Below are 11,594 nucleotides of genomic sequence, written 5' to 3' on the forward strand. Positions count from 1 at the left end.
TTCCGTTCATTTGGGCTTTAGAGATCACTTTTCGCAGCATTTTTGTTGTTGCACATTTTCCTCTGCTGTAATGCTAGGGAGGAAAAGCAGCGTGCACAATTGATTGATATAGACCACACAATTTTTTTCAAAAAATGTGTACTGCAAGAAGCAGTGTATGGATCATTAGTGCAATCGCACGTTCATGACTGATTTTTTTTTTTTTGGGGGGGGGGGGGTCCAATAGTCCGAAAAAAAACCCTAAATCAATAGTTATTTTGAAGTTTGAATTTCTAAATGCATGCTTTGTGCCCACAAAATTTAAATGTACAGTGCAGTATCTTGTTGAGCAGTGCATTACTGAGTAAACTTAAATGCGCACAGATTGCTGAGTGCTACTTTAACTCGACATTCGGGAAAAGGCACCAAAGGTCAGAAGATGCGTGCTCTCTGCTTGTAGTGTACACAAAACCTCCCCTTCTTTCAATGTCAGCATAAAAATAGCAGAGTGTCACTGTGCTTGGGTCACTCCAGCTCTGTTTGGCTCCGATACTTCTTGATTTTACAACAGACCTATTAGGAACTTCATAAGTAAAAAAAAAAAAGGTCTGCTTCAATTTCTTGTAGGATTATTATGGCTGAGTCGAGTTTCCCTTTACCCCCAGAAGCCATCTGCCCTCTTTGTGTGGATCCACAGACAGACCCGGTCACCATCCCATGTGGGGACACTTACTGCTTGGAGTGTATCAAGATCTACTGGGATCAGTTTGACCATATGGGGGTTTACAGCTGCCCTCAATGCAGAGCAACCTTCACACCGAGGCCCGTGCTGCGACGCAATCTACCGGATGTCTATCACGAGCCCCGCCGCCAACTTCCAGAGCTCACGCCTTTCCCCTACATGCATCGGGAGTCCTTCTGTGATTTCTGCGTGGGTCGGCGCAACAAGGCGGTCAAATCCTGCCTCATGTGCCTGGCTTACTACTGTGAAACCCACGTCAAACCACATTACGAGTCATCCACCTTCAAGCGTCACAAGCTGGTGGACGAAACTGGCCACCTGGACAGGAAGATCTGCCCACAGCACGAGAAGGGCCTGGAGCTGTTCTGCCGCTCAGACCAGATGTGCATATGTGTATTGTGCACTGTTCGAGAGCACCGCAGCCACAATATCACCTCTGCGGAGGAGGAGCGCATCGACAAACAGGTACAAGACAAGGGTCTCATTTAAGCTGAGAGTCCACAAGACATTCTGGACTGGCTGCGAGAAATCACGCCTGGTAATTAGCTGGGATATGGCAATCATTTTCCAAAACAGCAATGATTGTTTACCTTATTCAATTGTCATCGGTCAAACTAAACATCAATTATTGGACACAGTAGCAAGAATTGTTCTCTCTACATCACTCTCTAAGACGTCTTCAAAAAGTGTGGGTGGCTACACTGATCAGGCACTGGCCAAAAGTCATCTTGAATGCATGACTGAATGAACATATGTATTGGTTTTGCTCCATAAGTAAAAACAATGCAAAATCTAAATATGATCAACCTACATTCGCTCCAAAGGGACAAAGGAGATGAGATTTTAAAGTTCTTCTTATCGTATTTTTACTTTGTCAGAAAGTCCTGGTGGGGACGCAGTCTGAGGTCCAGCACATAATTCAGGAGAGGACGAAAGAGCTGCAGGAGCTCAAGCATAATGTTGATGTTCTCAAAGTAAGACCGGTCAAACTTAACACTCCTTCACACAAAGCAAGTCATACCAAGCATATAATTTGATGTGCCTTAAGCATGCTGACAAAGTGCCCTTGCCTGATAGAGCTGCGCCCAGCGGGCCCAAGCCGAGAGTGATAAGACGTTCCACGAGATGCTACAGGCGGTGGAGCGCTGGAAGGCTGAAATCCATCAGATGATAACAGCCAATATGCAAGCAGCCATGTCCCAAGCTGACAGCTACGTGGAGCGTCTGGAACAGGAGATACTCGAGCTGCAGAGAAGAGATGCGGAGCTGAGGCAGATTCTTGAAACAGAAGACAACATTCACTTTCTGCAGGTGACTCACTGTCACGCGTTTCTTCACAATTTGTGTATGAATTTAGAATATGAGGCTGTTGTGCCAACAGCGCCCTTTAGTTCCTTTCATCAAACTCCAATTTATTTCCCTTCTTGATGTAGTCTCCATGGACAGGTGTGAACAGAGCAATCAAAATCAATCTGTCTGAAAATTCCAAAAGTGGTGGTCTTGATACAGTGCGTCCACAAATCAATTGGACCTAATTATTCATCACCTAACTTGTTTAATTGAATTATAACATCAGTGGAGATTCGTAAAACACCTGTGAACAATTGCTCAAGTAAGTGTGGGTTAGCGAGGTTAGTGATGATCCAAAACGTTAGGGAAGGCTTTTGGCTGTAATGTTCGGCAGAACCTAAAATGCACTATGACCTAAACAGGTGATCTGAATTTGATTTCTCAAAACTTTAGAGTGGACATATCCCACTGGTAAATGTTTGAGTACTTTCAACTCAACTTGCTGTTCTCCAAAGCAAAATTCACAATCGTGAAACTCTCTTGTAACTTGCTGATCTCGCACTTGCTCAGTGACTTCTTCCCTCTGAGAATATCTTGTTTGAAGCCCAATAATGGTGAAGTATGTACGTACTGTTGGTCACACAGCAGAATTGGCTAATGCCGACATCAGACTACACGTATGTAGCCTGATTTTGAGCCAACGGACCTGTCGCAAACAAACATAGCCAATTTGGAGTTGTCTTGATGCGTTTTAGCCCGTGATATGAGGCGTACTCAACAATTAGTTGTTTGACATGTGCAGCGCTTTCCCCAGAAAGCGGCACTATGTTAAATGTGTTATTTTAAATGAATTAATTGTTAAACTTTTGATTATGGAACTCTTGTTGAATAGAATTTCCCAACCCTGTGCGTTGCTCCGGAAGCCATGGTGCCCAAAGTCCTCATCAACCCTCAGTTCTCCTTCAGTGAGATGAGTAAAACGGCCTTAGAAATGAAGGAACATATCGATGATATCTGTAAAAAGGAACTCAGTCAAATCTCCAAGACAGGTTTGTCCAAATAATCCAAAACGCTGTGTTTGCACTTCAAACTACGATCACTATAGAGCAGACAAATGTAACGTGCATCCTTTTTTAACAGTGAGCGAAACGCCTGTGTACATCCTTTTGCCAAGAAATGGTGACAAACGCCTCAAAGGTAAGTGTGAATCAGAACATGAACTTATAGTATGAAAAATGAAGCAAATACATATATGAGGGGTGTCACATGATCGGAAATCTGGCTCAATCATGTGATTTTCAGCTGATCCAGTATCGGGTGAAAAAAGACCACCAAAAGTACCACCAAAATGTGGTACTCCCTTGGTGCTGCAGTAAAGCACCTCATGGAAGCAGTGAAATTTTGCCCTATTTGAAAGGTTTTCAATGTGTTCTTAACCACATTTATGTTACCGGTACTTAAGAATGAGGCATAATTTGAAAAGAAAATAAAGTGTATTCCCGGTTGCCTCGGAAGTGGCGTAAAGGCATTATGACAATTTTTGTTTTTGTTTTTTTTTTAAGAAAAATGAGCTCATGGGGATGTCAACTAAACACAAAAATTATGTTTCATATTTTGATGCTGAAACAGTTCCGAACAGAGTCGACTTTCAGGAGCCAAAATCAAGATCCGACTTCTTAAGATGTGAGTACAGTAGTTAACTGCATTGTTTAACCTTACTTTCTATATTATTTGGGCCCAATGCCGCAAATACTATTATGCCGGCCCCTCTCACCATCATGTTTCTACGTCAAGGGAATCTCTGTTCCTACCTAAGACAACTAGACGACAGATATGGATGCATCAATGTCAATAGCGGGTTATTACGGATGAATTGTACGTTTTGATTGTTCATTTTAGTGAAGAAATGTGTTTGTTCTTAGACTCCTGTAAGATGTCCTTTGATGCAAATACGGCCTATAAGGAGCTGGTCCTGTCAGATGGGAACCAGAGGGTCACCAGGAAGAAAACAATCCAGTTTTATCCTGATCATCCGGAACGTTTCGACGGCTTCTCCCAAGTGCTGTGCAAGGAGCCACTTACTGGTTTCAGATTTTACTGGGAGGTTGAGTGGAGCGGTGAGTTTTCCCTCGGAGTGGCCTATAAAAGCATCAGTCGCAAGGGGAAAAACTCACACAGTCTGCTGGGCTACAACAGCAAGTCTTGGAGTCTGCTCTGCTCTGACTCTGGATATTCCGCTTGGCACAATAAAGCAGACCGTGACCTTGCGAATGCTCCCCGTGCATCACGAATTGGCGTGTACCTGGACTATTCTGGTAACACGGTGGCGTTTTACTCCGTCTCAGAAACGATGGAGCTCATCCATAGATTCAAAGCTCAGTTCAGTGAACCTTTGTATGCAGGCTTTGGTGTGGGGTCCTCAGTTACTCTTTGTCAACTCAAACAGAGTCCTACACCTTACTAAGATATCGTTTGTTTTATAGAGTGAAGTCCATGTTGTATTATTTTTTATAATTATAAATATGCAGGGGTTTTATTGTGATAGTGTAGTAAAAAAAATCTGAGGGGAGTGTTTTTTTAAGATGTGAATATCTTCGTTTTTTGCAATTATTGCCTTCTTCAATGTTGATTTCGAACAAGTGAGTGAAATGATCCCTAATTCAAATAAACAAGTATGTCATGGATCTGTTTGTGACCAACAGGTGAAACTGTAAGGCTCTTCTTGCAGCGGCACACCTGTTGGCCGTGATGTGATTAGTAGGTTCTCTGTTAAAAGGACTCCCGGCCCGACCACTCGGTGTCGGGTCATTGTTGCTGTCACTGTTTTCTGTTGTTGCTTCTGTGTGTTACTGCCATGGATTTTTGTTTGTATTGCTTTCACTTTATTTTTGTGTCTGCCATGTTACATTGTATTCATGTTGTTTCAGGACTTTGTTTTGGATTTAGTTTTCTTACTGTTTGACGAATACATGTTGTCAAGTTGTCACCCTGCCCCTCCCTCCTGCCTGCTTTTTTGGGTCCTCCACCACCACGCCCGTGCCAAAGTAGACAATACAAGTTTGCAAACCACCTCACACTGAAGTTTCTTATCGGTAGAGCTCTTGTCTGTCTTGATGACCTCATGTCGCGGAATCAAGACCACCCCCACAAAGAGACACAAAACAAAGAGGAGGATCTTGAAAATAACTCTAAAATGAATGGGGAGCCAGTGAAGGGATGCCACAGTGGGAGTTATATGCTCCCTGTTACGAGTACCAGTCAAGAGGCGAGCAGCGGCATTCTGGACCAGCTGAAGGCGCTTGATGGAGGACTGGCTGACTCCAAAGTACAAGGCATTGCAGTAATCCAGCCGGAATGTGAAAATGGCATGAATTACTGTCTCAAAGTGTTCATGCGAGAGGAGAGGTTTTATTAAAATTAAAATAAAATTACATTTATATCAAACAAAGTATTGCATGCACAAAATAAATGTTTCAGAAAAAAGAACTGTACACAGTACAGAATGCAATATAAAATATAGATATAAGCATGTATGCAACTGCATGTAAGCTGGATAAGGTGGCTGTGCTATTGACAATGTATTGATGGGGTGAGTCCAGGTTTTCACGTGTGTTTATTTAGCAGCCTGACAGCAGTCGGTAGGAATGAGCTGCGGTATCTCTCCTTCTTGCAGCGTGGGTGTAACAGTCTCTGGCTGAAGGAGCTACCCAGTGCTGTCAGGGTAGGGTGGAGGCGATGGGAGGGAGACTGTGTAGAAATACATCTTGACAACAGTTAGTCCCAGAAAGTTGATAAACAATATCAATTGAAAGAGACCAGGATAACTCATAATACATACAGAGCTTTTCAGTTCAAAATACATCAGCTCATGTCCAAAAACTCATTTTGAATAATTCAAGCAACGACACCATTGTGGAATTCACTCTTGACATCCACAAAGTAATAAGAAAAACTGTAAGATCAATGAAAAAAAAAAAGTGAGTACTGTACATTACTGACAGTGAAAACTTTATATGGAAAACTGCCTTTACGAACCTGCGACTAATTGACTGTCAATGAGGTACCGTAATGGCCCAAATATAAGACGGTGTTTTTTGCATTGAAATAAGACTGAAAAAGTGGGGGTCATCTTATATTCGGGATCTAGACGTTATACTCATTCACGAAGCTAGATAGCGCCAGATATTGAAGCGAATGCTGAACTTGACTTCCCAGGCCAAAGCGAACCCCTGCCACGAAGAATAAATATAAAAATAGTGGTAGAAAAAGAAGAAGAAAAAAAAATTGGTATAATAGAAGAGATAACAGAAAATGGAGAAACGTAGCGACAATCTGGAGAAAAGTGGGTCAAAGGTCGGCCAGGTTAACCGGCAGCTGAGCAGAAGTTATAATGTAATTTCAAAAAATGGAAGCCATTCATTTGCAAATGTGATTGCACTTCAGTTTACATCTTTAAATGGTCAGATATTAGGATGTACTGTAATTATTTTCAGTATAAAAATGAATTTGGTGTTCAAAAAGTCTTTTTTCAAACTTGAGTCTTGAAAAAGAGGGGGTCGTCCTATAATCAGGGCTGTCTTATATTTGGGCCAATACGGTATTAACCCTTTCAGGGACAGCGATTACTACAGTGTACAGCTTATTATGTTATCAGGTTACAGGGTGCATGAAAGGGTAAATTTAACAATACGTTAATGATTGTTTGTAGTGGTGCAAAACTGCATTGTTTCATCCTGAGAGCCGTTTTTATATTTTGTTTGTTACACAGTTTATGACGGCGCCGTATTTTGTATTACCCTATGCAGTTCTACACCACTCGAACCACAATCATAAACGTGTTGTTTACATGATGAAATAACCCGCTTACACAATTTATATGAATGTTTGTATTTTCAGTTTTTTTTCGGATTCAGCTCTCCCCAGGACATTTTTGTGTTTTGTAGTTTCTAGGCAGCACTATACCACTGATCATTTGTGAGTACTGTTCATTACTGACAGTGAAAACTTTGTATGGAAAATTTTACGCTTGTCCCTCTGGCTTTTAGATTTGGTACATAATTTTACAGACCAGATGAGTCTTGAACACAAGTGATTTTGGAATCCTTCTTGCTCGTCTTACCGCCTTTTTTCTGAGTTGTTTCATCTCACGCGATATGTTATACATCAGGCATGCACCTTCCATCACACCTGACACATTTCTAACTATCTGTACTTTGCATTCTAGCAATATTCAGTCCCAGAACCAGTAACAGTAGATGTGATGTTTTTAAAGGCATGCTGCACAATTCCTTATCACGGTTAATTATGATTCATTGTAACTGGGTAGTGTGACCAGATTCAGGAAAAAGAGACACTGACTTCAGCACTGGAGTGCAGGGTGTGGCAATACTAGCGGATCCGGTTTGGCATCTCATTTGAGCAGGATGGTGAATGAAAACATACAAGACCAAAAAACAGGTTGCATCTCAGAACTAAGAAAAAAAACACCAGCACCACAGTGCTTGTTGTTATGGAGTAAGATCTACAATGAATTGTTTTTGAGTTACTAACCAAGCGATTTCTCGATTTGATTTGTGCCACATACGATCGTTCAATCTATTGAATTGTTAAAGACGCCAAATGACGCAAATACAGAATCAACGAAATGCTTACAAATGCTAAGCCTGAGGGTGTTCTCAAAACAATTCATTGTGGTCAGTGTAAGTACAGTAGTTTCATTTGTAAGCAAAACAATTGTTTAATCAAATAATAGTTTCATAGAAGTTTCCTTGTTTGGAGGTGGGGGGCGTGGCTGACGAATGTTTTATGTGTTGTGGGATTTTGCACGTTTGCACATAACTACATAGCCTGCAAATTACATCCTTGAAAACAGCTCGGTTTGTGCGTCACGGTGTTTAACATTTGCTTTTTATTTGATGTTGGCACCATTTCCTATTTCATTCTTATGAGAATCTCTTCTCAATACATTTTCTTCTTTACAAGCATGTCATCTGTGCAAGCCGAGTGGTGATACCTACGAGGTAATTGACAATAGGGTCAAAGTAGAGTGGAAGCTATTAGGTGGAATAACCATCCTTTTTTTTTCCTTTCCAGATGTACTTGGCAGAGGAACTTATCATTCGTCATTACTGTATCTCTTCTCATTACCTGCCTGCTGGTGTCAGTCATTATATATCTTCTGCCCCATTGCCAGTGTGTTTCTGGAAAGGTAATTTAATAAAATTCCTCAGAGAGAAGACTGCATTGCCATCTAGTGGATAAATGCTTAGCACGCCATTTCTCCTTTTGAATTCGACACAGGCCTGCGACTCCGGGGAACGCGGCTGCAATACAAAACCCATTGTATTGACTGATGTGGTCGTTTTCGAGACAATGGCATCCCATACAAACTTCAGTCAGGCTTGGAGCAATGCGGAAGAAAAAGCTCGGAGGCCAGCGCACGCATATGTTGAGAAACGACATGCTGTGGCCATATACATGTATACAAAGTCTATGCTGAAGCATTCCAACAATAAAGTACACACTGTGTATGTAAGTGGACAACAAACACGCAAAGATGAGACCATTCATATGGTTCAAAGCTTTTTTTGTGAACCCATTCAGGTTTTAAAACACAGTCAGCCAACATGTCTCAAAACCATCTTCCGAACACAAATGCATCGACAGGTTGACGTTTCAAACAAGCAAGTCTGGTTTTGTTCCTTTACTTGAGCTTCTGACTAAAGGAGTCTTGAAAGGAGCTGCACCGGTTTTAAAGTGAATACTTGTTTTGGTGCCGACATAACCCATCACTCAGCGTTGGAAACAAATCATCAGGTGCTTATTCCTCCATATGAAGTCTTCAAAGTGTTTTGTGTTCACATTGATGTCACAGAGGACTGCAACCTCAACTGCATATATGACGTAAATAGGAAGCTGTTACATCCGATATGTGCATCATCGGCGGAAGGATTGTGATGCATTGTCATTGTCACTTTTGTGAGTTTCTTATGTCCAACCAGTAACCCGCTATCATGCTTGACGTCATAAAAACACCATGATCTAAAATAAATTTCATTTCCCAAAACAATTTTGTTCTGCATCACCTTTAATTATGGGGGTTCTCCAATAATTTCAGTTTCAATACTTTAATAATCTGTATTTTTGATGCACTTGTACTGCACTGTATCGCTATCCATACATCTTTATCTACTCTATGTGTACATTTTTGTTGTTGGTTTTTTTTTGTTTTTGTTTTTTTAGCATACCGGTATACACTATGATCGTGTACTTCAAACAGATGAATACAATAGCCCATGATAAGGTCGCAGTCCATTTTCGACTGTCATCCTTTTACGGCTCGTAGGCATGCTTTTTTTTTTCTCTTTCTCCTTTCTTCTTTCTACATACATTCTTGCTGCTGGAGGCTGTAAATTTCCCCAGTGTGGGATGAATAAAGGATATCTTATCTTATGCTATAGCCGATGTGACTCACAGTCTAACAACATTAAAGAACACACAATCAAAATCAATTTGCAGAGGTTCTTCTTCATGAGCCTCCATAAGTCAAGTTATTTATGGGACTGCTAATATTTTGGTTGTGTCCTTTTGATGAGAGATCACTTCTGAATAAAAATGGATGAAGATGGCACTCTTTTGAAGAAAAAAAAAGCTAATTCTGGTCTGAAAGTGGCACTTTTTGGAAATGCCAGTGTTTCACTAATGCTTACATCAGAAGATGGAGAAGATGCAAACGTATCAGTATGTTATTTTGCCAATGTGTGTCAATCGCAGGGCTCTTCTTAAAGGAAGTGTTCTACATCTAATATAGTTTGGTGTTGAAAAAACAAGTGGAACGGGTTCTCTTGGCAACTTAATTGGCCTTTGTCAAACACTCTAGAGGTGCTTTACTATTCCAGCTTCCAGAACGGCCTGGCTCGGCTGTGGACCGGCTTCGCTTGGCTTCTCGCTTCTCTATTACAACAGACATCAGTCAGTTTGGGCGGGAGCAACTGAACTGTGCGAGCAGTCGGCGGGGTTCTGCCGCAAAATTTCAAAAGTGGTCAAGTTATTAACACGGGTCCAAATAGCATGTGGCTGTGACTTAGCCACTAAAGAGAACCCAATGCAATGCTAAACATCATCTGACGCATTCTATTAGATCCTACGGACCATTCAAATATGGTAACTTTCTGCATTGTCGCAACAGTTCTCTGAATGCTGCGTTGATCCTCCATTGCAGAGCATTTCTGAGATTTAAAAGGACATCCCTTTTCATGTTGCTATCTGGCACCAACAAATACAGGTGGCTGGGTTCACAAGGCAGTCCAAGGCTTGTTCTTTTTGACCACCACCAGCCGCAACTTTTTGTTTACCAATAGTTAATATTGCCTTGTTCAATTTAAAAAGAATGCCATCACTGATTATGCAACCTAAACAAATGCAATGCATTCCACACCCGGTGAACCCAACCTCTCCACAAAGTGTGTTGAAGTGGTAGCGCTGTGCTAGCTATGCCTACATCAGATGAATGTTTTATAATTTCAACAATAAGTGTAGGTAAAATCAAACTATTTTGATACCCATTCTGTTAAAGCGCTGATGACAGATCCACCATACATGCATTTATTCGTGGCAACAGGGAGTCTCATTCTTGTGCTAAGTACATACATTCTGGAAATGGAATAATTAGTCATCTTTCTGTTTGTTTTGTGTTCCCTCCAGTGCCGCACGTGTGTCGCGTTATAATCAGTCTTTATAAGGAAGTGAACAGCGGCAGTCAGATGTAGGATTATTCAGCCTTGCTCACGACTCTCGTGCCCAGTATTTGATTCTTCAAGATGTTTCATCACCATGTTTCAAAGCTTTCTTGTGTATGTATTGATGTTTCTTGTATAATAGTATTTTGTATATTGTTAATCTTGTCCGCCTCATTCTCATGTGATTGGATTTTCTTGTCTTTCGTGACTTTGCATTATTTTTCCTTCCCTCTTGCAAGCGCTTTTTGTTTGTCTCGTTGTATGCTGTTTCCTTTGCTACCAGCAACATTTGTTGTACTTTGTTGGGCGTGTGCTTTTTGTACAATAAATCTTTTTGTTCAATTTTTACCCTTGTCTACGTCTGTAGGATCCGATTATTTTTGAAGATTTCCATCCATCCAACCATCCATTTTCCGATCCGCTTATCCTCATAAGGGTCGCGGGGGTCCTGGAGCCTACCCCAGCCGTCTTTGGGCAGTAGGTCACACCCTGAACCTGTTGCCAGCCAATCGCAGGGCACACGGAGCCGAACAATCATCGATGCTCACACTCACACCTGAGGACAATTTAGAGTGCATTCATTTGACACTGACATGAACACAACATAGCCAATCAAACACAATGTAGCCACGATTGAAGAGCAATGAAGTAGCATTGTATAAACGTGTGTTTCCCAGACGGCAGGAAGTATTTACTAAAGCAAGGGGTCGTGGGGTTCTTGCTGTCATCGCCATTTTACAACGCTCACATCTCAGGTCCTCTTCAGAAACACTCAACAACCGATGGTGCATACCTGGAATCGTCTGCTCATCTTTGTGTTCGTAATCACGTGAGAATTGTGCTGC

General features: G+C 41.4%; 2 protein-coding genes across 2 annotated transcripts; both read left to right on the forward strand.

Moving 5' to 3' along the window:
- Positions 1–473: 473 nt before the first annotated feature.
- Positions 474–4,993, forward strand: ftr84 (finTRIM family, member 84). Its single transcript, XM_052083534.1, has 7 exons — positions 474–1,186; positions 1,600–1,695; positions 1,799–2,032; positions 2,904–3,060; positions 3,152–3,208; positions 3,641–3,694; positions 3,934–4,993. The coding sequence occupies exons 1-7, from the start codon at positions 614–616 to the stop codon at positions 4,473–4,475; spliced, it is 1,713 nt and encodes a 570-aa protein (XP_051939494.1). The 5' UTR covers positions 474–613; the 3' UTR covers positions 4,476–4,993.
- Positions 4,994–7,379: 2,386 nt separating this feature from the next.
- Positions 7,380–9,085, forward strand: LOC127612798 (ecto-ADP-ribosyltransferase 5-like). Its single transcript, XM_052083593.1, is given in 3 exon segments — positions 7,380–7,525; positions 8,105–8,218; positions 8,299–9,085. Coding segments are annotated over 3 exon segments (789 nt in total). The 5' UTR covers positions 7,380–7,520; the 3' UTR covers positions 8,969–9,085.
- Positions 9,086–11,594: the final 2,509 nt, after the last annotated feature.

The sequence above is a fragment of the Hippocampus zosterae genome, chromosome 13, assembly GCF_025434085.1.
Source record: "Hippocampus zosterae strain Florida chromosome 13, ASM2543408v3, whole genome shotgun sequence".
In the NCBI taxonomy this organism is placed as follows: domain Eukaryota; kingdom Metazoa; phylum Chordata; class Actinopteri; order Syngnathiformes; family Syngnathidae; genus Hippocampus; species Hippocampus zosterae.